The sequence below is a fragment of the Coccomyxa subellipsoidea genome (genome assembly GCF_000258705.1).
Source record: "Coccomyxa subellipsoidea C-169, whole genome shotgun sequence".
Classification (NCBI taxonomy): domain Eukaryota; kingdom Viridiplantae; phylum Chlorophyta; class Trebouxiophyceae; family Coccomyxaceae; genus Coccomyxa; species Coccomyxa subellipsoidea.
Window position 1 is genome coordinate 450,351 of NW_005178028.1, and position 25,227 is coordinate 475,577.

A 25,227-nucleotide genomic window follows, 5' to 3' on the forward strand; every position below is an offset into this window, starting at 1 on the left:
GTCGCGATTGAGGCAGACACTCCTCATGTATTTTACAAGATGGAACCACCCGAGCCTATCAAAGACACTTTGAAGACGCAATTGAAACACTAGATCAACGTCATCACAGTATAATTAAAGGATCACAATTGCATTGGTGCGCCCATCAATGCCCACCATGATGGCATGCTCGCGGGTCCAATTTGGAAGGTGACATCACCAAATTTAAAGGCAGAATATAATCTCTCCGATAATCTTGAGTAGTGTCCATCGTCAGGTGAGGCGTGGTTTTCCTGATGTCAAGAACACGCTCAACTTATTCTGTATATTTGGTTTGTGGATAGGCGCAGGTTTTGACGTGCAGCTGATAGCTGGATCCCTAAAACATCTCAAAGCACTCAGTGAACACTTCCTGAAGGCCCCAGACTTTCTGCGATATCGGCGATTTCGGATAACAGAATGCCTCCGAGGAAAAGAAAGACAGTAGAGAAGCAGCCCACTCTGGAGGAACTTACAGATCAACCCGTCAAGGTTGTGACGTCGACCAAAACAGAGCATGCCACGACGTCGAAAAAGCAGAAAACGACGGGTGGTACTGATGCGAAGCAGCAGGAATCCAAGAATGACCTTTTCTTGAAGCGACGTGCCAAGAAAACTGGCGTGGCAGAAAATCCTGCCCCAAAGACGCAGCACGAAGCTGAGCCCCAAAAGGACAAGGCGATCGGATCTGAAGCTGGCATTTGGATAAACAGGGCTCCCACTCTCACCCTGTGGGTGTCCATCGTTGCGCGACAGCAAGGATTCAGCAAGGAAGCAGGTTGTTCTCCACTGATGGCTCTGAGATTGAGAAGCTGCCCTCAGAACCTTGCCAGCCTGTCTTCGCTATGCCGCAAAATTTCAATCTATTATCGCATCACGCATGTATCGCAAGTTGCCTATGAGCATAGCAGCATTGCCAACCGATGAATATCTCTGTGTGGCGCAGGCCTTACTTTTGGCAAGACCATAGCGGGCATTCTGGCCCACAGCAAGGGCCGGTCGATTGGGATATACGAAGACCATGACAAGAGCGAGGCAGAGGTGCAGGAGAAGAAGGAGAAAGAGGAGGCCATGGGGGTGGAGAGGGCTGACGTGTTTGGCATGAAGGGGGAGTCCCTTTGATCACATCCCTTTCCTACCTGTCCGTGATCCCATTTAGATGCCTGTCTGCCTCGCATATACGTAGAGACTTTGCCATTGCACTCTCTAGCGGTTGGGGTTGCCCGGGGTATGCAGCAAGTGTGCTATGGAGGGCAGCATGCAAGCCTTGGAGTACCAATCTTAATTCTACTCTGCGCAGATCAAGACTTTGAAGGATCAGGACGGGAACGATGTGCGCGCTCTCGACAGCGATGATCAGGCAGTGGACCCCAGCAAAGTGCAGAGTTACCTGACTAGAGCGTTTGGGACCAGGCTGCCCGATGCTGAGCGGGCCCTCACAGTAAGGATGTTTCACAATTTGATGCCATTGCTTTGGCATGCAAAGAAAATGTGAAGATCGGCAGAGATTGCCACTGCCAAACAGGAGTGCCGACGCTGTGAAGGATTGGCGACTCCGCCAGACAGTCACTTCTGCATGCAGCGCTGTTTGAGGTGGGAGGGTGATGCAAAGAGGGCTGATGGATGTTGCACTTGTGTGCAGGCACTGGCGGAGTCATACAGTGATGCTGATGAGCTGGCAAAGGAGGCGTACAACCTGTACTCAGAATTCAGGCCCCAGATCCAGACAGGGCAGTCAGGATGGGGCCAAAAGGGACTCTTGGACCTGCAGCACATTAAGCAGCTGCACAAGAAGTAGTCTTAAGGGCCAGGTGCTTCTGAAGGTGGTCAAGCCTTAAGAGTTGAGTTTGGAGAGCATCGTTGGGAAGCTTGATCATGAGCTGTTGCTAGAATTTCTGATTGTTCTGAGTAGGTGGGATACACAAAGGGAAACTGTTCCTTAATTAAGTGTTGAATTCAGTGAACATATACTCGTGTGAATGCAATGTTGCTTTCGTGCAGAATTGTATGCGCCATGTTCCATGCAGTAAGGCTTGCTATCCTGTTTGTGCTATAGCTATGCAGCAGGCAATGTTGATGTAGGGGTCATTTACGACAGGAGAATTAAATTTATTGTCTAAACAGGAAACTCGCAATCTTGGTGATACCATACACAGTAGCAAAGACAGAGGAGGCTGTCTTTGCTGCCATGTCACATGATCACCTGCCCAAGTCTCTATGTATAGCAAATTTTTAAGGCCTACGTGCCCCAAGAGGGTTTGTTCGGCAACCGTTGTAGACTTGATTTGAGGACTCACACACACTGCATCGTCAAGAATCAGGAGCTAAAAAATAGGCAAGGCTGCATGGGACCAATCACCGCCCGGCTGGCAGCAAATCTACCAGGACACCTGAAGATTCCAGAAGCGCCTTTCGTGCTCCTCAGAGAGCAGCAAAGTAGTCCTTGGAGTCCTTGGGAGTGGGCTTCATTGTCACATCACCGGGCTTCCAGCCAGCCGGGCAGACCTGCAAATGGAAGACAAGATTAGGATTGGGGCTTTTCTCTCACAGCGCAAGACAAGATAACCCGGAAGAAAGGAAACATCAGTCATTTCAAGCTCCCGTTACATTTCACCCAGACCGATGCCTTACCCAAGTTACCCAAGTTACTGCTCCTTGACTTTCTTACTATGAACACTTAAAAAACCTTCATAACTGGAAGCAACTGCTTCTGCCATGCTCAGAGCATGCCAAATGATGCACGGCAATATGGGATTCCAAGCCCCGGTGTATTACAGGGTAAGTACACCTCCTCATCAAAGGGCCAAAAAAAGAATGTATTTCTGGAGATGCTGATTTTGAGAAGAAATCTTTGCGGACAGATCACTAGTTTTCCACGCAAACAGATCAGGGAATAAGTGCACACCTCATCGGGATTCTCCTGCACATACTGGATGGCCTGCAGGATGCGCAGTGTCTCATCCACGCTGCGCCCAAATGCCAGGTTGTTGATGGTGGCGTGCTGGATGACGCCCTGCATGGCATCAGCAGCCATGCATCTGTCAGTAATATTACAGAGCTTGCAGCCAACTTAGGGCTGATCCGACGCCCAACTCTGATTTAGGACATATCATGAGCCCATTTTGCTACACACAGCTCTGCCAGAGCGTGGATCCTGCATGGCCGACCCAAGCAAGGCCACCCCGATAGGAGCAAACAGATCTTCCATCACTGTTTCTGGATAAAATCAGGTCTCGCACATGTCCCCAAATTCAGTTGCAGGCACATCGCCCCGTGGAGTGCGCTTTGAAGATTTATAATTTCATGATATGTAAGCCCCGTCTTAGCCAAGACCCGTTAAGTATAAATGGCAGTACATCGAGCAAGGGAGGTGCTGGCATCGCACCTCCTTGTCGATGAGGAAGAGGCCACGGAGGGCAACACCTTCTGGCGTCAGCACATTGTACTTCTGCACAATCTCGCGCTTCAGGTCGGACACCAGTGGGTATGTAAGGTCACCAACACCGCCCTGGTTGCGGTCTGCATGCACCCAGCAAGCTACTGCTTAGCATGCGCTTTTGGATTTGATTCTCTCACAGAACATGTGGGACATAGTTTCTCGTGTGACATTTCAATGCTTCCTTCATGCTGCAGAAAATTCATCCACGAAGCACTCTGTGTTGACAGAGGTACATGAAGGGTTGCTGAACGCAAGTACTGAGACATTGCTGAATATTGACTGCTGGTCAAAGCATGCATTGCTGGAAGTCTCCCCCAAGCCTGAGGAGATCTATGGCAGAGGGCCACGTCCAGCTTTTTATGCATTGATGTCAGAAACAATGGGCATAGTACAGGGGTGCATCACTGCATCTGGCATGACTGTTCGCAGATGAGAAGCTTGACAAATTCAGTGCTCCCACCTGTCTGGACCCAGGCAAGGTGGGAGAAGGGAGAGTCTACTGAAACTCCAAGGATCTGCGCAACAGACAACGAATCAGGCATGCAATGCATGATGCACGGCTTTGCTGGATGCTGGTGGAGTCGATCAGCACTTGCTGATCGGTACTTTGCTCTACAGCGCACCTCTGTGTTCAGCTTGGCAAACTCTCCATGGCGATCAGAGAAGGCTGTGATCTCTGTGGGGCACACGAATGTGAAGTCCAGAGGATAGAAGAAGAGCACCACGTACTTGCCCTGCAGACAAGATTCACGCCGGTGAGATCAAGAAGGATGCACGCAGCAGATTGACCAATCATATTGATAACACTGCTGACAGTATCTTTTAGGCACGTGGCATTTGCATGGACATATAGAAAAGAAGGCTATGCCACTCTTCGATGCAATGGCACCCACCCTGTACTGGGAGAGGGTCACAGTCTGGAACTCTTGGTCGTACACAGCCTCAGCTATGAAGTCCGGTGCCTCTCCCCCGACAAGTGGCAGCTGCAAAGGTCACCAATCTGATCAGACACACCCCGCGTGCAAAAGGATATTTTGTATGCCCCCATTGCCGAAAGGACGGCACTGTCGGAAATGATGCGACGATGGCTCCGTCTTTATCATTGCAAATCCTAAATGCACGCAAGTGATTTTAGCACTGCATGCAGGTATATGTTAACTCAAGTTGCTTCGCTCATAGATTCTCAGATCGTTAGGGACGTACCCTGTACTCTGCTTTGCATGTGTTGTCACGCTGCTGCCTCTGTGCACGGTGAGCTGATGTTGAGGCACGCAGACTCTGGCCCTGCAGGAAGGGAACACGGCCCGCCAAGATCCTGCCTGCTGGCCTGGCTGTCTGGCCATGGAGCTGGCACTGCTTGGCCGCAGAAATGGTCGGGCATGCCAATGATGCTGCAATCTGGGCCGCCATATCGAAAGCTGCCGCTCACCTCAATCTGATGCCAAACTCAATCCTGTTTATTTCCTGGAGGCTTGCTGGATGAAGGAGGTCTTTATGGCCAGCCAAGAATGCATAGGACATCAACCCTAAAACCCTCGGCTTAAACCCTACGCAAAGCATCAGGGGAATGCTAAACACAACGCCCGAGGATAACACCTTGCAATCGCAACCACTGCTTTCAAACCAACCTCCTAATCACGCCGTTCAGCACAAAAAACGACCGTCCTTCGTGACAGCACTCTGCAATGGCATCTGCTATGGCTGCATCCACTGTCTGTGCCCGCCCCAGCACCTTCCGTGGCCCCAGCGCCAGGAGGACTTTCAGCGTGAAGCCCACCCGTGGCGTCCGTGCCGCTGGCCAGTTCAAGGTGTGCTCAGGCGATCCGGGAAGTCACCAGCATAGCCTAAGATGGGGATTTCTCGAGGTTCAGCATGGCTGATTGGAGTGGGAGCCTGGCTGCTGAGCGCTGGTTCAGGAAGCTGCTTGTTGGATCAACTGGCAGCTGACTTTGCGTTTCCATGTGCAGGTCTCTGCCTACAAGGTGACCCTGAAGACCCCTGAGGGCGAGCAGACCATCGAGTGTGCAGGCAAGCCCTCTTTTCAATTCTGACCTGCCTGGTGCAATCCTCTCTGGAAGCAGGGTGGAAGGTGGATGCATTGTTGTCTTCAATAAAGCATGCTTCCATCTATCACCAGAAATTTATTGGTGCTGTTGTATAATCTCCCGTTGCTTCAGATCTGATGAAGCAGACGGCTCGGGATACAGTCGGTGTCCAGGACATACCCTTTGCCTAGGGAGACAGCTGATCTGTTCGGCGAAGAGGTTTGTGATTGCTGAATGCAGCCACTAACAATCTTTATGGTGGGTATGCAGATGACGTCTACATCCTGGACGCCGCTGAGGAGGCCGGAATCGACCTCCCCTACTCATGCCGTGCCGGAGCTTGCTCCTCATGCGCCGGCAAGGTCGAGGCCGGCACCGTTGACCAGTCTGACCAGTCCTTCTTGGACGACACCCAGCAGTCCAACGGCTTCGTGCTCACATGCGTTGCCTACCCCACCTCCGACGTGACCATCACCACCCACCAGGAGGAGGAGCTCTACTAGACGAACATCGTCTGATCCTGAAGTGCTTGTTTCTGGCGGGGAAGGTCCTTTCCTTCGGGCATTGTGATCTACAATTGAATAGATGAAGGAATGTGGCTTTTCTGGTTTTTCATGTTGTCGTGTTGTTTTGCACAGCCCTGAGAGAGTAGAGTCAGAACCCCCATTCGTGAGAAGACAAGACTACCAGTGCGTTCACACTGGTTTAACCCAGTGAGATTGCACTGGAGCGGAATGCTCCCGCATACTATTTTTGGCTTGTAAAGATTGCGCATGCCAACAATCTATGTTGTCTACCTCAGACCTGCCGGACAACAATCTACCTCTAAATCGTTTGGTATAAACGGCAGTTACAACCTTGGCAATCGCAAGCGACTTGGCTTGAAGCCTGTGCATTTCCAGAATCTTAAAATAGTGGCTGACAGCATCCAGCCTGGCCAAAGCACAGCTGAGTCATTGGAGACGACACAGGCCAGGGCCCAAGGAATATTCCTTTGAACGTCTCGCAGGCAAAGCAGGCATATCGATTTCCAGAAGTTTCAATGTCCTAGATGGTGCTCATCTGTCTGGCAAGCCAACATGCGATGCGCTTTTATTGGAATTAACAACATTCGCTGGTACAACAGTACATTTCATCTGCAGCAGCTCTGCTGCCATCCATTTCGCTCAATCCAGGGACACCACTGCCATTGCAAGCTAACCATCCTCCTCCCATACATCTAATCATCATCCTCCCGCAAATCATCTGTAGTGCCTACCAGCACTTGCCGGTAGGCTATCTTCAGAATGAGGTACGACCTGAAGAAGCAGCAAAACCCGGTCTTTTAGGCGGATCCCAGGCAGTGCTAGGTGTATGGAGACTGACAGGCATGGCAGCTCCATATGATTATGGAATGCAGCAATAACATGGCTCAACAGGGCTCGGCTGAGCTGCTTACCAGTATATGTGAAGGGAAAAGAGGAAGCAGAGCAGGCCCAGGAAGATCTCCCAGTGCGGATGGGGGTTGATATTGTGCACCTTTGCCACCAACTGCATAGCGCAACCAAGAACTCCCATTCAGCAAACCTCCAGCCAATCAGAAAGGCTTGCAAGGTCAGCGGATCTGCCTATCAGCCTTGAGGCTTACAAGCTACAGCACTGCCGCCATTGAGACATGGGCTCATCCTGGAGAGCAGATGCATCAGCGGTTGAAATAGCATGCATGATTGCAAAGCTGTTACCCTGACAAAAGGTATGCAGAGCAGCAGGTAAGGCATGCAGGACAGTGCCAGGAAAATTCCATTCCAGACAGTACGCATGGGCAGACACGATTTGCAGGGCATCAGTAGATCGGTGTACAATCAATAAATAGATTGGCTGGATGTGTCAGACGCATGGTGCAGGTAAAGCTCGAGGAGAGAAGGAAAGGGCGCACATTGATGGGCTCGTAGTAGACAGAGCGGATGACATAGACGGGGAAGTAGTAAATGCGCGAGGTGAACCAGGACAGCATGAAGACGGCGAACAGCGTGGTCGGCAGCCACCGGTGCTCCGCGTAGCGCGCCATCTTGGCGCTCTCCATGAAGATGTCATTGATGTCGTGGCACAGGAACACCATCGCCCCAACCTTCACAAAGCTGCGCGGACGCACACACACATGTTGGACATAACGTCCTGGAATATGATCAACAGACATGCACCGGCGAGGCAGCCCTTTCTCTTATCACTGGCGCTCGCTCTGCCTTGGTGTCTGCATTGCTCTTTCTATAGACTCAGTCAGTAGATCCAGCGATAAAGGACAGGTAGACCTGTGTGCCTGCATAAGGGTCCCTGGGACAATAACGGCCCCCTTTCTCGTCTTCCTAGACCTGTATGCCTTTCTCGTCATACAGCATAGGTATGATCACCGCAGCTATGCACGCGATATGCAGCACCAGGCTGGAGGATGACGGACAACAAAGCTCCTGTGAGCACAGCGGCTTCTCGAGGCAGTTAATCAGGAGATGGCGCCAGGAAGGGCGAGTTGCAGATCAAAGAGCGCTCACTTGACTTGGTGGGAGTAGGTGATGAGCCCCAGCGTGGCGATGTGGTGCGCCATGTTCTCCCAGAAGTCCTTCCTCCGCACCTCCCAGAACACCAGTGACGGCACCGCCTGCACGCATCCGCACCCACAGCTCAGGCGCTTATTCCTTCAGCCATCACCACGGCGTGATGCCATTTTTGAGAACATAGTTCCCCTATCCCTCTCTCCAAAGATTTCAAGTGATCTACATTATATCCGCCGACATACTTCGCCTTTCCCTTTTCCCCAAGACCCCTCGTGCGCTTCTATTGCTGGAAGCTGCAGCCTTCCCACCACTGGACTGGAAATGCATCAGGACTCTGCAGAACGATGCAGAAGAGGCGTTTGCCATGCCAGGAGGCTTGTATCGAGAGGCCTCACTCCAGGCTGCTGCGATGGCAGCTGTCAGGCACTTGGGAGTGAGGAAGTCAGGCGGAGGGTGCCTGCCTGCAGATAGTAGCCGAGCTCCAGGGCATAGAGCAGGCGCAGGCCGCGCGAGACCTCATAGTTGCAGGGAGGGAACTCCGTGCAGCCCAGCCAGAAATACCTGGTGTCCGTGAAGAAGCTGCGTGCCAGGACAACATGCTCAAAAGACAGGTACTTAGTAAGGGACAACATCTGATATTTATGCTCCCGGTCCGCTGCCTATTTGTGATCTCCAAGCTCTTTGAAAGTCCTATGTGAGTACATGTCCTCTATCAGTACTCAATGAGGCAATTCTTACAAGGCGGCTTGAGCATCACAGGGTGGACTGACAGAAGAGCTTGTAGGCGATAGGCAAGAGTGAAATATTATTGGAGAGGCCAAAAGCCCACTTCTCATTGATGCTGACGTAGAGCCCCAGAAGCACTAGCACAGTGTAGATTGACGTCTTCCAGAAGGACTCTGTAGGAAGCACAACACTTTCCCTCTCAGACCAGAGCTACCGCGGTTTTCAATGCGTGGCAGCCTAATGTCAATCCCTTGCTCATCATTGCTGCAGCAAGATGATGTGTTGCAGATAAACTTGATCAATTGGACAGGACTGAAGGATGCAAACGGCCAGGATGCAGTACCTTTATACTTGTACAGGCGAGACTCTAGGTTGGCAGCAGGTGGATCATCTGATTTCTTCTCCTTTGGGAAGAAGGATGCCCTGCCAATTGGCTGCAGACACATAAGTCGCATGTCAGCACAGGGGAGAATCGCACGGCATGTTTTCTCTGCCTCGGAGTTTGTGACCAGATCAACCAGGTGGAGCATATGCCTTCTCACTCAAATTGACTACAGTCACTTCAGATGGCAGTGGAATGATGTGGAAGTATATCAAGTGTCCGCCAAATACAGTTTCAAGCCATTGCCTCCACCACGTCGCTTATGCAACTCAGTGATGACCTTGAAAAGTTGTACCTGCGTTGCTTATAATCGTGCCTCGAACTCCTCAATACAAGTGTACCAGGTATTACAGAGATAAGCGACTTCTATTCTGATGCATAGGATGCGCTGAGGAGCCCTTGAACTCACCCCGAAGACGCATCTGTCCAGAGCGAAGCGCACGATTGGTAATAAAAATGCCAATAATATTGCCAGTGTGTATCCCCCTTTCCTCGTGTCCAGCATCGCGCCAATGTCCATAGCATGACCATTCAAGCCAATTGAGCCTCCCATGCTCCCACCAGCAGATCCTTGTTTCAATCAAACTCCTGGAGTTTGGTCCCCCATCAACAGACACATGGACGTGATAAGATGAAAGAAGAATGTCCTATTACATCCGGCAACCTTGTCCTTCCCACAGGCACTAACGCCCTCATGAAACACTACAGATCTCGCAACAATGCATTGTGGACAATTTGTGCCCTGCAGTGCAGCCTGTGCTCGCACGTTCCAACGGCGTTGCCCAGATTACGGTCCTGCCCAATTGGAGAATCCAGTGCGCAGTAGAAAGCACGCCGATCATGCTGCGTTGGAAATCAACTGCTAGATAAATCATGGTTGGAGACAGCCTAGAATTCAGGTAGCAGTAGCCGGCCTGGAATGGCGCGCCGACGGGAGGCGGCAGTGACCACTTGGATCATCCTTTCCATTTTCGTGTTCTTGGATAGCGGACTGTCGCTCGTCCGGGGACAAGTGGACCAAGCAAATGCCAGAGCAGTCGATGGGTTCAGTTCTGCAATTGTTCAAGCAGGTAACTGATCCATGGATCCCACGCACGACACAAACCATGGGTTCGCAGATCACATGCCGGGAACCAATTGCAGCTTTCTGCACACGATTGCCCCTCGGTGCAACAAAATTGCTTGCCTTGAGATAGTTTGGGTGTTTTTATATCATATTGGATCGTATGAGGGCGTAAGCAAGACGTTGAGGCCTGTTTCACTTGCAGGAACGACCGTGGCCCAGGCAATTTGCACACCGCTGTCGAGAGCCGACACCATAACGCTTTTCGATGCCGCGACCGGCCAGACACTGCAATCCACCTGCGGTGAGCCACAATGACCTCGACGAAAAACTAAGTCCAACAAGCTTGAGGACATGCCTATATACAAAGTGCGCTTCCAGGCCATGTGATGCTTTGGGCTTGACTGTGGACCAATCTGCTGACTTGCTGGCGTTTTGCCGACCCATGCAGAGGTGACGGACAAGATAGACCAGTTCATAAGGGGCGTGCCAGGGGACCTCAAGAGCGCAGCAGAGATTGTGCAGACCCAGGTGAACAGCACATTTGGGTTTGTGCAGTACATGGAGAGCACCCTCAGAGGCATTGTAGGCAACATCACTGCCCAGGTGGACGCCATCAAATCGATTAGCAAAGGTGCGCCTCTCCCCCCCATTGGTTTTCTGCCTTGCTCTCAGTAAGCGAAATCCTCAACACCAGAGCCCCCTAGGGCTGAGGGCAAACAGTGACTTTGGCGGGAACTGGGAAGAGCTGAGTTGATGTGTCTGGGCTGACATGCAAGTTTGGTGCCCACTGTGCCTAGGGCGGCGTACATTGCTTGCAGGATGCTGTGCAAGTCTGGGAGTGACCTGCTGGTTGGTTGATCACTCTCCTGTGTGTGCAGAGAAACCAATCAACCTGAAGGGTGTCTTTGAGAGGCTGGTACAAACAATTGAGGACAAGAAGACCAGTGATCCTCTGTGCATTGACGCTCAAGAGTACCAGGGCGCCAAAATCCCCACGCAGTGTGTGGTGCGTTCCCTCCTGACAATATGCCATGCACTTCTTATATTTACGGCATGTGACGCTCTTATCTAATTTGTGCTGATTTTCCACAACCTCGCTCCAACCTGCCACTTCTTTTAGCAGTCGGCAACTCCTCCTGGTTGACGCAAACTAATCCTTCAAGCGAGTGTTGACTTGCTATTGTGATTGCCAGCTGTGTGGAATGCAATCGCACTGGACTGGACCCCATGCATTTGACCATTGGACAAATTAGGGACAGTGAAAGAACTATGCGCATGGAGCAACACCCATCTCTGTCACTTGCTGCAGGGGCCGGTGTTCGCGCTGCTCTTGGATGGGGGCGCGTGTGTAGAGGACCCAGACACCCTGGAGATAACCTGCACACAGCCCTCGGTCACCCTCACAAAGACCCCTGGCGCATGCAACCTCAAATACACCAGCCCCACCGTCATCCAGGTGCTGACTCACTCCTCTGCAGCACTCGCGTCCAAGACTTCCCGTGCTTCGTTGGCTCAGCAGTGTGAGCTTTGATGGCACGCTGAGTCACAGTTGCACGATGTATAGAACTGGAGATTGTGCTTGCCTGTGTATTGGGGAGAAGGGTGTTAAGAGAGGCTGATGCAGATTTTGGGTGGTGCATACAGGACAGCTACTGTGCAATGAGCACAACCTACGGCAATTCTACGTCGGGCACCTTCAAGCACCCTGCAGAGATCTTCAACCTCGCAAAGCTCATGACGGTGCGGGCACCCCTCTTGACCACCGGCCACACAGCAAACACCTCCTCATTGCCATGACCATGGGTCTCCTGAGCAATGGCCTTGCGGCAGACGAAGGGCATCAATGGCTTAGCTATCTTGGGTCGCGGCTGCAGAAACAGATTAATAAGACATACTCTAAGGGAGGACTAAAATCTGTATTGCCATTCTGTGCAGATTCCCAACCCGTTCAACCTGGACCTCAGCTTGTACACAGCCACCGCCTCCGCCTCCGCATCCCCAATAGCAAAACGTGAGCAGCAATCTTCCGCAGTGCATGCCTTGCCCATTCTCTTTACCAGCTGGAATGAAACATGTCTTCGATGTTCAGGTGTCCTACACCGAGTAAGAACCTCACAGAATGTGTTGTTTAAACCAAAATCCAAGAGCTTTATTGTGGGTGCTTGCAGCACCGGAGGTGGCGCCTCTCGCAGAGGTGCCGATTGTCCAGCCACCTGCGCCGCCGCCCCCGCCGCCGGCCCCGGTCCCGGCCCCGGTCCCGGTCCCGGCCCCGGCCCCGGCCCCAACCCCCGTCCCCGCACCAGCACCCGCGCCAGTTTTGGCGCCAGCCCCCGCGCCTGTCCAGGTACCGGCCCCCGCGCCAATCCAGGCACCAGCACCGGGGCCCGGGGCGGCCAACTCACCCAAGCCTGTCAGCACCGAGGCGCCGAACACCGCGCCGTTCGCGCAGGCGGCCCCCAGCCTGGAAGAGTTGCAGCAGCAAGGCATGCATGAAGATGCACAGAAGAAGGCAAATGATGCAGCATACGCGCAGAAACTGGCTGCAGAGGAGGCTCAGAAGACAGCGACTGCGGCACCTCAGCAGGGCGCGCAAGCGCTTCAGGGCCTGAGCCCGGTGCCTGTGTCGCCGTCCCCCGTAGCGCAGGTGGGCGGTCGCTGACAGGTGATTACAAATGGCTGTCCGCTGCTTGTCGCATGCTGCTTGTTCCATGCCCTGCTGCAGAGCAATGTGCTCTACTCAGGTTCAGGTCTTTGCACACATTCACGGCAGCTGTTGATTGAAAATGCAGCTGACAAAGATTCCTAGAAAGGTGAGCGTGAGTAAGCAAGGATTGCTCATTTTTTGACAGCTTTCAGTATGCCTGCAACATGCTGAGGCGTACTGTCTGCTGATGTGATCTGTCGTGCAGGCACTTGTGCTGGCACAACGGCCCGCGCCAGCACCAGGCAGTGTCGATGCTGCAGCCTTCAGCAACCTCATCTCGCGGCTCGTCAGCAGCGGCGAGGCGCAGGAGATCTATGGCTGAGCTCAGGCTGACTCTCGCTCAGCAACAGCGTCCTTTCTACTTTCAACATCTGTCGTCATGTCACGCCCTGTTGCACTGCGACTGTCACACGGCAACCATGTGCAATGAGTGGCAGGGTAGTTGGCAAGCTCTCTCATGATGGCTGTTGTGGCAGCCTTCTGATCGTCAGAAGTCCTGAGATACTGAAAGCTTGTCCAAGAACTATCGGAAGTATAGCAGCACACATGCTCAATGTTCTGCCTTTCTTGCACAGCATGCGCCGTACAGGCGTGTGCATGGCCAGCGCTGCTAGCAAGGACAGGAGCATAGGAGGGGTGATATCAATGGTGTCCATTGGGAGACAAGACTTTTTAGGCTTTGATGTAATGCAACGCAAGGCGATAAGCATTGCAGTGATGATATCTTGGTGTGCTAAGGTCTGCGTTCATTGCATCCACGGTGAAGGCTGTGCCTCATGGTGAGGTGTAATCTGGTGGGATTTGGAAAGCCAACCAAGCAGTCAAGAATTCGCAACGCATGCGAATCGCCGTTGTTGCGGCGGACTTCGGCCCAGGACAGCGCTAACGAGCATCCACGGAGGGTATCCACTCATTTGCATGGGTTTTTTATGCATGTGCAGGTGAGAAAATCTAAATGTAAATTTCTAGTCGCACAAGAAAATCAAAATAACACCGCAGTTCCGCAAGAGACTTGAACCGGGGACCTCGCTGTTTGTATTTCAATCTTGTCTTCAATCACCTGGCCATGCAGAAAAAGTGTGGAGATGAGAGAGAAGAACACCAAAGAAGCCCGAGCAAAAGGGGAGATTGGCAAAAGGACAGATCGTCACGTCGGGTTCGCAGGTGGTCACCCAACCCACTACTGGTGACGCCCAATGCGGCTTTGCTTCCGGGAGCGGACGAGAACGGGCGTGTTCAGCCTGGTATGAACGATCCGTGTCAAAGGTGGATTGATGCACATATATGTACTGCACTACGGCGGATTGCACACTCGAGTCAGGTTCCTAGCTTCTAGACATGTGCAGTAGATATCTACAGGCATGCAGGGCACTGCAATCGTGAGGGGAACTTCCCCTGGGGAAGGTCTGCCTGCAAAATGACTGGGGCTACAACTGATCGTTCAATATGTATAATGGCTCGAGCTCCAGAACACCTTTTGTTTGCCATTGAGGCACCATGATCTTGTTCAAGAGTCAGAGGCATGCAGTGATCACAGCAACATCACACACGCAACAAGAAGAAGAGGAATGCTCACATCAGACATCTTGAAGACATCCTGATTCACACACTTATCTGCATCTTGCTCATACTTAACTACCTCTTGCGCATATGCAAAATGACGCGCTTCTTGCCCTAAGTGATGCCATATGCAGACCACCTGGACATCAGCATAGATGGCCAGCAGTACAGGTATACCGTAATATCTTGCCATGTAAGATCTTGCCACATTCCTTTCTTGCAGTTCCTTTATGCATTTTTTGCAACAATCCCTCCCAGCAGCACCATCTGTTGCATTACCCACAGCAAAGAACGCAAGTCGAGCCTAAAAAACCCCAGACAGTCATAAGTAACAAATACAGTACATCGATGACATCATTCAGGAGGTTGCCAAATCGTTTGATTATTTTCTGGTGAAGCAGCCCCAAAATTTCCAATTCCGACCATCCTTGCAAGCTCCCCGGATGACAGGCAGTGCAATCAGAAGCCACCAGGCCCCTGGTAACTGTTTCCACCCCCGTATGCGGGCTGCTGGTTGCCGTAGCCACCGCCACCGTAGCCGCCACCACCGCCCTGCTGCTGCTGCTGGCCCCCGTAACCGCCAGCTCCATAGCCGCCGCGGCCTCCTCCGCCGTAGCCTGCTTTCAGCAAGCATGCCTTTAGTCAGCTTGCAGCAAACACATCACCAATACACAGACAGCACATCCCTCATCAGCCCACATTTTCCTACATTTTAGGCTTTATGCACAGCTCAAGATGCCAAAGTACATGCTGGCGGCACAGGCACGCATCAACAGGACAGCTTTCACGATATTTTGTCGAAGAACTGAAAATCTACAGCAATCAAGGCCGTGACAGGGGTGCATACCTCCGCCTCCGCCATAGCCGCCCGGAGACCGAGCCGGGGGGCCCCCGTAGCCGCCGCCGCCGCCCCAGGGGGCTGCGCCCCCCTGCGGTGGTGCACCGTAGGGGGAGGTCTGCGGCTGCTGCGGCGCTGCGCTGCCCCCGTAGCTGTTGTAGCCGGGTCCTGCGCCGCCGGCCCCGTACATGCCTGCATCCAGTCCCGGAGATTAGCATACACAGCACACACAAGCATCGTGGCTGGGAGAATGTGCACAACAGCACATCAAGTGAGCTTAGCTCCTGCAATAGAGCATGCAGTGCAAGTGATGCCTGAGGCAGAACCTCCCAATAGATTCACGCCACCCATGAGAAGGAATGGGTTATGCTCACCCCCTGGAGCGCGGCCGCCTCCATAGCCGCCGCCGGCGCCGCCAGGAGGCGGGAGTGGTTGCATGATGGGCTGGTTGAGGGTAAGCTTGGTGATGTAATCCACCAGCTGCCTGCTCTCCTTCACATTATCCACCGGGTCCACTCTGCATGGAAGAGCCACTCAGAATCTGTGTGAAATCTGGCAAACAGGCAAATCAAATCTCATGCTACCTCTTGAAAACGACCTCTGCTTGGCACAACAACATTTGATGCACAGATTGAGCTCCAATCTTTGTGGCAGGCGGCAGCATGTTTGCGGCCTCAAAAGTACAAGACATTTCGTTGACTTCCGATGATCAGGTTGCCAGCTGCTTGATGGCGTGTGGCATGCAGCGGGAACGCTTAAAGGAAAAAAGAGCTATTCAGGGTGTGAAGCGTGCAAAGGGGCCTCACCTGACGACGTTGATGCGGATGCGCTGCTCGTCTTGCCAGGTGTCCTCGCTGACCTTGAGCTTGAAGAGGTAGGAGCGGCACTTGACGTCGTTCAGGCGCGCCTCAAACAGCGGCGACTCAGCCTCCTTCAGCTCCTGCATCTCGTTCGCCGTGTAGCCGATGATCTGCTTCCCCTCCTCCTGCACAGCGCAGCCATGCCACAATCTCAGCAATCTCTCAGGATTCCTCAATCGGAAGAAGCCACAAGAAGCTACATACCTACCAGCATCATCGATCCATGCTGCACATCTACAAGACCACCCATCAGGGACTCAAAGGGACACGTTGAGGATAAGGATTTCGCAGGGCCATTATGCTGTTGGACCCCAGGACGTCCTTTCCCCCTGTACCAACGTGGTAGCCTTGCATACTGCCTCAGATGCTGTGCGCAGAGCACATCGGATTTAAGCATGCATGCTCAAGGACTTCCTCCTCATTCCAGCGCATCTCTTCCCGCAGAACCATACATGCCAACGATGCATCGCATTCATGGGTTAGATGCTGCATGAGCATTCTCAGATCCCAGGACATCTTCCACTTCTTCTAGATACTATGATAGCAGGAATGCCCTGAGGGTGAAGGTGAAAGGGAGAACACCGTACCTGGAAGGCGGTGACCCACTCCTTGCCGGAGTGGTCCTCGATGTTCAGGTTAAGCATGTAGCGGTACTCGGCCTCGCACGCAGCGCTGCAGCGCTCGCACCACCAGCGGTTGGGGCCGTCGCCGCCGCCGCTGTCGGTCACCTTCTTGTTGCACTGCTTGCCGTTGTACTGCAGCGTGCACGCCGGGTACGCGATCGGGTCCGACTTCACAAACGTTATCGTGCACACGATCTGCGCAGCACAGCACACGCTGATCATTGATGCGCGGCACGGCACACGCCGATGAGTGATTTGCTCTTCTGTATGCCCCACTGTGTGTAGTGAAGGCATGCATGCATGGAGTGCAAACATCTCACTCTGATCCTGACAAGTGGTGCTGACAAAGAGTCAAAGAAACTCACTGTGGAGAGCGACAGAGCCTTGCATCGAGATAATGAAAGACATATTTACACGCTGTAAGCAGCCATCCATGGACATGCCCACAGCTGCACCCTGTTCCCATGCTGTGATGCTGCTGCTGGATTGACTTAAGCAAGGGAGCAGGTGCAGGGAGCAAACCTGCACCCAGGCATTGGTGCTGTTGGTGCCCAGGGCCTCCTCCTTGATGGTGGCCAGCGTGACCCGCCTGTCGCCCTTGCCGCCACCCACGCTGGCGCCACTGCCACTTGTCAGCGCACTCACCGGGGCCGCTGCGCCGCCCGCGCTGTCAAACCTGCAGCCATGCGCACAGCCATTTCACTATGCCTCCTACTTTCTGGCCCTTCATCAGGACGTTGAGGAAGGCTGAGGGTCGCTAACGTACTTCAGGACTCAATCAGAATTAATATCACAAGATTCCTGATGGCCAACTAGTATCAAAGGCAGCCATAAGAAGAAGCACGACGTCCCCAAGTAGAATGAGCAAGCCTAAAGGGACTCGTCTTTGATCAGCAGCTTGGGACAACACATGCCAGATCTTATGGGAGCCATCGTATCAATGCTTGAATTCGCTTTCAACGAGTCCAGCAATTCTTGCTTGGGGTGCCCTGCTGGTGCAGCAACCAGCTTGTGAAGGCCAAGAAGCACTTGAAGGGAGCATGAGGGCTCACCAGTGGCGAAGGTGGCCGGCTTCGGGCACATCGGGGTCCACAGTGAGCGTGGTGGTTGACACGGTAGACAGAGTGCGGCCGTTGTAGTCGCCAATCTTGGCGTTCTTCAGCGCCAGAACCGAGTGCACCCCGCCGTTGAAGCTCTGCAGCAGCAGCAGCAGCAGCATAAGTCAACCTAGCGTGTAGACATTCCCTGTCATGTAAAAGCTGGCAATTGTATTCGATCAGCTGCCAATGCAGGTGTGGATGATGCCACACGCATAGGCGCGCAGCTTCTTTGGGCAACTTTTGCCTGCTTTACAACCAACAGAAATGTATACAATTGCTTCTAGGGTGACAAGAGATGCAGCATGCGAAAACAAGAAGTGGGTCACAGAAAGTAGAACACCTCTTCCAGCTGGTCACCGGGCTCTGAGGAGTATGTGCCCCAGAGGGTGATCTCCACCGACGCCCCAGAGTCGTCCCGGATGCTGATGTTGCGCTTCATGAGCTGCCGGCACACACCACAGCCTCAGCACACCAACACTTCTCACACATGTCCACAGACATGCATGCTATACAGTGCAAACTTGTCAGTTGCAGAATAGTGCACTTTGTGACAGGGTTCAACCTCCCACAAGAGCATGGTCCCTTCAGTGTGGATTGAATTCAAAGAGGATTAGGCCCTCACCTCTTTGCCTTCCCTGGTCTGGATGACAGCTGAGGGGTCCACTTTGTCGACAATGCCAATAATGTCCACTGTCTCATTGGCAAACTTGTCGTTCAGCTCCTTGACCTTGATGAACTGCATGGACAAGTAGGTCACGTCAGCTGAAGAGAGTGGAATCTCAACTGCGTCATAGCATGCAGTGATATTCGCGAGCTTTCAGGGACGCCTTACATGATATTGCATCTTGGGGATGGCCCGCTCATCTTCCTCGCAGACCTCGATGACTGTATTAGGCTCCAGGGTGATCTCGTAGTCATGCCTGGTGTTGTTGAAGGCCTGTCCCCCAACGCACAACCACAACTAAAAATCATAACGCAGAACACTGATATAGATATTTTTGTGTATTCTGAAATGGTGCAGAGTCAGACATCTCAGGCTGCTGCCATTGTCCTTGCCAGAACATCTGCACAGCGTTTCATAATGCAGGCTGTCTGCACCGGTCAACAGCAACAGTCAGAGAATGTCTGTTGGGAGTCTCAGAAATATACTGCTGGGGCGCACCGAGCCGGGTTTCTTGTTCTTGAGGGAGGCCTTGGACATCATGATGACAGCACCCTGCTGCATGATGGGCTCGAACTTGTCCACGCACTGGTTGAAGCCGCAGCCGCGGATCTCGCCGCCCTGCGCATCCAGCAGCTCGAACGAGAACAGCTTGCCTGCATGCATGCACCACGCACACTTAGCTCCAGCAGCAAACAATAGTTCCATCTGCAGGACTGCCACGCCACTGCCATCATCAGCATTGGATTGAAGCTCAACAAGCACGACTACTGGTCTTGACAATGGCAATGAATCCACGTGTCCTGAGGACAGCCCAAACGACCTCCAGGCTTCCCAAAAACAAGTACTGTGGATCTGCTGCAGAGAGGGAGGGCGTGCCTTCGCCACGGGCGTTGCTGTAGCGGCGGATCTCGCTCTTGTTGGTGATGCGCGCCTTGATGGTCCAATGGCTCTGGTACGAGTTCAGGCTGCTGATGGGCACGATGCGCGGCGGCGCCTCGTTCCGCGCAATTGGCCCGTGGCCCTTGTAGTTCCCATTCTGCCCGTAGCCACCACCGCCGCCGCCACCACCTCCACCGTACCCACCTGCAGCACAGGCAGTCATATCAGCTTCATATAACGGCGCCTGTACTCTCCCAAATGACCTCAAATTCTGCTTTGCTGGCAACAAGTTTAGCACACGCGCCAGACAGATGCCGGCAAACCTGTGCCAATCTGAGTAACGCAGGAGAAAGTGCAGGCGTGAGATGCTTGCTCACCATAGGCACCGGCGCCGCCGCCCCCGTAGCCCCCTGTGCTGCCGTACCCTGGTCCAGCCTGGCCTCCCCGGCCGCCTCCATAGCCCCCGGCCCCTGCTCGCGCAAGAGACACAATCTCAATTACCACTGCCGCCTTGCAGCAGAACTTTGCCATCTGTGCCAACATGCTGTCCCTGCCCTGCACACTTGTAAATTGACATGCATAGGCAGCAAAGTACTTCCACTTAGGTGTGGCTGTGGAGAGACGCACCAGCGCCGCCGCCGTAGGAAGGCGGGCCTCCGTAGCCGCCAGAGGCAGGGGGACCTCCATAGGCCCCTGCTGCTGGCGGCGCGACGCCTGTGGCATAGCCGTTTGCTTCCACTTTCGGTGCCGGTGGCCCTCCGTACCCGCCTGCTGCTCCATTGGGAGGGCCGCCATAGCCGCCACTGCCATTTCCATACGGCTGCGCCGCTGCCCCTGTACATGTACATGAATGTTCAGGACCAAAGATTGGTAGCCACCCTGATCTGAGTTGCAGGTGCTCCTGTCCTCACGACCTAAAGCGGAACATTGATGAATGACAAGATCGTCTCAGTATCGTAGATGGATGGCTAGATAGCACTTCAGGGCTCAGCATACATCCTCACCGTTTATGGCTGCATATGGGCCCGAGCCGGCACCTCCAAGGAGGGGTGCGGGTCCACCTGCGTTGCCTCCTGAGTTCTGGCCCTTGCCCACTTCTGTGGCATCCGCCATCTTGTCGCTTATGCCCAGGTTGTCAAGCTGGAGCAGGATGAGGACTCTGCAGAGCAGATGAGACCAATGGGCTCATGATAAATAATGGTTTCTTCACTCCGACCACCTTGGTTGAGATCCTCAAGGACATTTCGCCACAGACAATCAGGACCAAGCGGCAAGGGTGAGGTAACTCACTGTCTGTTGTTGACGTTGTTGAAGAGATATTCCTCCAGGCGAATAACTGAGCCCACTACAACAACTTGGTTTGTGACGAGGTCGTCAAGCTGCGTGGCCGGGATGGCAGTAATCCAGTGCTGGCCATCGCTGAGAGCCAATCGATGGCGCTGCTTTCCATCCCCTTTGTTCGGCACAGGTTTGACACCTGCTTGGAAAGGTGTGCCACCAGTTACTGACAAGCTCTGAGATCATCCTGTCAGCTCAACCCTGGCCGCATGAAGTCCGTTTGTATAAAAAATACATATATGTCTTGGAGGTGTGTTGAACCCGATCAAAGAAGAGCGAAGCAGCAAAGACACAACCGTGAAATGCACCCAGAACTTTTATTGGTGCTGCCTCAACCGCTGCACGCATGTTCTGAGCAGGGGCTTCATCTGGCCGTTCTTGCGCACATGGCATAATAGGAACACCTTGCAAGCCCTCCGTTGAAAGCTTTACGCCAGCAGAAATTAATGATGGTGTCAACATCAACAGCACTGCGTAGGCTGCTTCGCAGAACAAGACGAGGGAGCGCACCGATAATCTGCACGACTGCCTTTATATCTTGTGCGCCGTCAGCTATGGCCTGGACAGCGCCTGCTGACAATGGTGGCAGGGGCTGTGCCATCCGTGATGAGTATCAGAACCAATCAAAAGGAGGAACACCTTGCCAAAGGCATTCTTACGGTCACGAATGTGTGCTCTATCACTCACAATAAGTATAAAATTGTTTTCTGCGTTTGGGAAAGTGCGATGCAGTTCTGTTTGGGCGTCAAGATGGGAAGCCGTGCTTTGATCAAAGCATGCCGTAAGCAGCGTTCAACGGCGTGTCTTGCCTGCTGTTCATTCTCGGCGGGTATTGCTCACATCCTTCCCACAGCATCTCGGCATTGGCACAATCAAGCGAATTTTCTACATCAATTAATCGCTTTTGGTGGTTCTGGGTCAGGCATCGTTTGTGCCCTTCGGTGTACACTGAATTTGATGTAAGAAATCAGTTCCCCTATTGAAGCGCAAGTCTTGTGCCCTATCAGTGTCCAAACTTACAGCTTCATGAGACAACACTGATATGACAAGTTCCACAACGTTGTGCCGTCCTGCGCTCTCCTTGGGCTTTTCCTTGTACATGTTGTGCTTCAATTGACACTGATAGCGGCCAGTTTATAGGCTATCATGGAAAATGGGGCAAAGGAAGATGTCTTGTCCACTGAGAAGACCGGCACAGAAGACCTTAATCCCAAAGAAACATCTGAAGGACCAGAAATGCCAGAGGATCCCGGCACAAGTGCCCCAGGGGGAGCGGAGGATGATCAGCAGAAGGAGAGAATCCCAATTGTGTGGACAGGCCGCCCCAAAGACCCCCCAGCAGCAGCTGCGAGCAGCACCGGGAACACTGCGGACACCACAGACGGCGCCACCGCCGCCGCAGCCGCAGCCAAACCGATGCAGCGGATGAAGCCCAACGCCGGCTTCCTGCTCAACCTCGTGGCAGACGCGGAGCGCGGCAACAAGCGCAAGTGCGCGGAAGAGGCCACCCAGGTCTCCCTCAATGTCCTGGGCCAGGTGTGCCCCAGCTCTCTCAATGCATTGCAAGTATGCGCAGCATTCCACGTTTGGCCACTTCTCCTTTCTCGTTGGTCGCACATCTCCTCTCGCATCGCGCTCATGCTTACAAGCTGCACACCCATCTCCATTTCAAGGGTCGTTCTTTGCCGTGTTTCTCTTCCCATGCGCCCTTGCCTTTTGTCCATCACCTATAACTCTGAAGCCAAGTGCCCCTGCCTTTGGTGGATACTTTTCCTCAGGCAGAGTCATCAATTCAGTCAGCTCTGCTTGGGCTAGCACATCCACCAATGCTAACTTTGGCCGCAGGCGGTGGCTGCGGGCGTGCGGCCGCAGCTGGGGCGCGTGGGGCCAGATGGGGGAGATGCAGCGGTGCGACGGGTGGTGCTGTCAGTGGCGCAGCAGCAGAGGCTCGCCGCCTGCAGCGCGCTGCTGCGGGAAGTGGCCGCTACCTTCGGCTTCGCGCTGCACATCGCGCCTGATGTTGGGGACGAGGATGCAGGTGCGCGGAGTAATCACCGGCATTCTCTCAGTTCCAAACGCACAGAATCTTTTCACAGCACACAGAACAGAGTCACATTTTGTTGTCCAAAGCATGCAGCACAGTCTTGCGGGTTCCAAGAATAAGTGAGCTAATATACATTGGATTACGCAACTTATGAATTGCGATCAAGCACTTGATTGCATCAGGTCATGACTCCTCCTCTCCTCACCTTGACTATCCAGCAAGATGACAGGGCATGCTGAACTGGTATTCCTGGATCTTGCAGCAGAAGGCGAGAATGAGACAGCTGCGTCAGGCGGGGGTCCTGCAGGCAATAGCGGAGCAAACAGGCTGCCCAATGGAACCAGCGAAGCAGAGAGGGACCGTACAGGATTCCAAGCACTGCAGCCTTTGCGTGTGCAGCTGAATCTGGCTTCGCGTAAGCAGACACCCGAGCCCGACAAAGCTGTGTCTGCGCCATCAAATGATGATGACTCTGCCCAGAGGTACGGCCTTTCTGAGCCTGGAGCAACATTGGCTAACAAGATATTGGCTCTATTCTTCGATGTGCTGCTGTACTTCTAATTTTTGCGCTGCGCTGTGGTCATCTATGAATGATTGTTATTCAAGAGAAAGAAATGACCATTCACTGTCTCCCACAGGCCACCCAAGCCAAGGGCCCCAGGCATCAACATGACAGCAAGCAGGCTGGCAGGCGCTGCTCTGGGGGCTATTGGAGTGGCGGTACCAGAGAAGCCAAAGCTGTCACCATCCCAGGCACTCCAGAAGGTTTCTGCCAAGGTACTTTTGCGATACTGTTTCTGCCTTCCATATCTATGCACAGATGGATAGCATGACATGGGCATTCGTCCGATGCTCATGGATTATGTGGTCTCGATTGCCACTGCATCGGCATCATAGCACAGAGCTGAGGAGCATCATGCGCAATTGATGCGGATCACTGATGCGGGTAATTCACCCTAGAGTCTGAATGCTGCAGGGCCAAGGGAAGGCAGGGCTGTTTGCGCGCAATGAGACTGAGGATGAGGCAGCGAATGGCATGCAGTCTTCTGAGGAACTCGATGACCTGGAAGATGTTGACGATCTTGATGCGGATGCTCTGATCAATGCTGCATTGGAGGATGCAGCCTCTGCTGAACAGTCTGCCGACGAGCCTCCGCTCTCCAACAGCAGACAGGCAAGGCTCCCCTCTTTCAGGGTCTTCCGTAGCGCACGATCTTGTCGGACAAGTGGCCTGTGAAGGGTTCTGTAACTGCCCCAGTGCTAGAAAAAAGCCAGGACCTTTAAACCAATGAGTGGCCATGACTGATATGTTAGGAAAGGCTCTGGTGGGGATACTAAATTCATTGTCATGAACATTGCACGCATTTCTGGGGTTTCGATCATTCATATCTTGCTGCAGGAACCTGCAACTGAGATGGGGAGCGGCTTCTCTTCAAGATTGATGCGGCACCTGGGAGCCTCCAGGGCTCCCACCCCAACAGGCAACGGGCCTCTCTTGGGAGCTGCCTCCAGAGCAGGGTCCTTGAAGCCCAAGGGAGCCCTCAGGATGGATGTAACCGGTCCAGAAGAGCAGGAAGAGCAGCTGAAAAGATCCGATGAGCAGGAGAAAGTGCCACCCAACAAGCGGCAACGGGCCAACTCTGGCTTGCTGTCGAACAGCGCAAAGAGGCAGCAGGGGGAGGAAGCTTCTGCTGCAAGTCGTGCCGATGCGGCAGCTGCGGAGAAGCTGCCAAGGAAGGCAGCCGCCGCACCGGCACCCGACATGGCGCGTCTGCTGTCGCGAGCCAGCGCAGCGGCAAACGTGCAGAAGCGGCAGCCAACTGAGAAGGCCGCGAACGGCAGAGCCGCAAGCGACGGCACTGAGAAGAAAACCGGCAGGGAAGGGAGGAGTGACATGGCGGCATCTTCGGCGGCCCGGGACGCCTCTGCTTCTGATGACAGCGCTGGGTCGGAAGGAATGGAGGAAGCTGTGCAGAAGCGTGCGCCAAGGCGGTCTGTGAGGGGCAGGGGGGCTGCAACGCAGGAGTCAGAAGCAGCAGAGGGGATTGCAGGCAGGTTAAGCGGTAGCAGGCAGCAGCTCAGAAGCCAGAGAGAGAGAAAGAGGGAACTTGACGATGATGAGGAGCCTGGCTATGGGGAGGATCAGAGTGCGAGGGGTGGCAAGCCCGGGGGAAAGGCAGGCAGAGGGCTTTTTGGTGCGGCAATGGCTGGTCTGCAGAGGAAATGAGCTGGTTCATGAACATCATGTGAGACGGAATTTGACTCACAAAGATTTCTAGGTGCAAGGTCCCAAGCTAAAGCATCTCTGATACCACCTTATAGTATCGCGCTCGCTCACACATGAGTTACAGTGCCTGCTGTGGCACATGGACTGTGAGTAAAAGAACCAAGCTTAAGCAAGGTATCAGTCTGA

At 53.4% G+C, this 25,227-nt stretch overlaps 7 protein-coding genes across 7 annotated transcripts; 4 read left to right on the forward strand and 3 right to left on the reverse strand.

The window, feature by feature from the left end:
• Window positions 1-438: 438 nt before the first annotated feature.
• Window positions 439-1,816, forward strand: COCSUDRAFT_57580 (hypothetical protein; the record flags this gene model as incomplete). The annotated part of the gene is made up of 4 exons (XM_005644918.1): window positions 439-796; window positions 965-1,110; window positions 1,319-1,459; window positions 1,661-1,816. 4 exons carry the CDS (start codon window positions 439-441, stop codon window positions 1,814-1,816), a joined length of 801 nt encoding a protein of 266 aa, XP_005644975.1.
• A 623-nt stretch (window positions 1,817-2,439) lies between these two features.
• On the reverse strand, window positions 2,440-4,867 carry COCSUDRAFT_57581 (thioredoxin-like protein; the record flags this gene model as incomplete). The annotated part of the gene is made up of 7 exons (XM_005644919.1): window positions 2,440-2,523; window positions 2,924-3,031; window positions 3,404-3,537; window positions 3,918-3,972; window positions 4,081-4,191; window positions 4,351-4,440; window positions 4,661-4,867. 7 exons carry the CDS (start codon window positions 4,865-4,867, stop codon window positions 2,440-2,442), a joined length of 789 nt encoding a protein of 262 aa, XP_005644976.1.
• A 220-nt stretch (window positions 4,868-5,087) lies between these two features.
• Window positions 5,088-6,285, forward strand: COCSUDRAFT_25236 (chloroplast ferredoxin). The gene is made up of 3 exons (XM_005644920.1): window positions 5,088-5,265; window positions 5,425-5,485; window positions 5,773-6,285. Exons 1-3 carry the CDS (start codon window positions 5,143-5,145, stop codon window positions 6,003-6,005), a joined length of 417 nt encoding a protein of 138 aa, XP_005644977.1. The 5' UTR covers window positions 5,088-5,142; the 3' UTR covers window positions 6,006-6,285.
• A 436-nt stretch (window positions 6,286-6,721) lies between these two features.
• On the reverse strand, window positions 6,722-9,658 carry COCSUDRAFT_37754 (LAG1-domain-containing protein; the record flags this gene model as incomplete). Its single annotated transcript, XM_005644921.1, has 8 exons — window positions 6,722-6,800; window positions 6,941-7,032; window positions 7,418-7,619; window positions 8,028-8,134; window positions 8,492-8,609; window positions 8,860-8,929; window positions 9,100-9,190; window positions 9,548-9,658. 8 exons carry the CDS (start codon window positions 9,656-9,658, stop codon window positions 6,722-6,724), a joined length of 870 nt encoding a protein of 289 aa, XP_005644978.1.
• A 399-nt stretch (window positions 9,659-10,057) lies between these two features.
• COCSUDRAFT_57584 (hypothetical protein) lies at window positions 10,058-13,230 on the forward strand (the record flags this gene model as incomplete). The annotated part of the gene is made up of 9 exons (XM_005644922.1): window positions 10,058-10,208; window positions 10,407-10,505; window positions 10,653-10,835; window positions 11,083-11,210; window positions 11,514-11,660; window positions 11,849-11,944; window positions 12,140-12,215; window positions 12,373-12,848; window positions 13,114-13,230. The coding sequence occupies 9 exons, from the start codon at window positions 10,058-10,060 to the stop codon at window positions 13,228-13,230; spliced, it is 1,473 nt and encodes a 490-aa protein (XP_005644979.1).
• Window positions 13,231-16,108: 2,878 nt separating this feature from the next.
• On the reverse strand, window positions 16,109-21,371 carry COCSUDRAFT_18576 (replication factor-a protein; the record flags this gene model as incomplete). The annotated part of the gene is made up of 12 exons (XM_005644923.1): window positions 16,109-16,291; window positions 16,754-16,984; window positions 17,312-17,465; window positions 17,842-17,982; window positions 18,228-18,331; window positions 18,512-18,625; window positions 18,722-18,826; window positions 19,052-19,233; window positions 19,439-19,676; window positions 20,429-20,591; window positions 20,723-20,909; window positions 21,281-21,371. The coding sequence occupies 12 exons, from the start codon at window positions 21,369-21,371 to the stop codon at window positions 16,109-16,111; spliced, it is 1,893 nt and encodes a 630-aa protein (XP_005644980.1).
• Window positions 21,372-22,006: 635 nt separating this feature from the next.
• Window positions 22,007-25,041, forward strand: COCSUDRAFT_57586 (hypothetical protein; the record flags this gene model as incomplete). Its single annotated transcript, XM_005644924.1, has 6 exons — window positions 22,007-22,306; window positions 22,616-22,808; window positions 23,077-23,296; window positions 23,453-23,591; window positions 23,791-24,009; window positions 24,214-25,041. The coding sequence occupies 6 exons, from the start codon at window positions 22,007-22,009 to the stop codon at window positions 25,039-25,041; spliced, it is 1,899 nt and encodes a 632-aa protein (XP_005644981.1).
• Window positions 25,042-25,227: the final 186 nt, after the last annotated feature.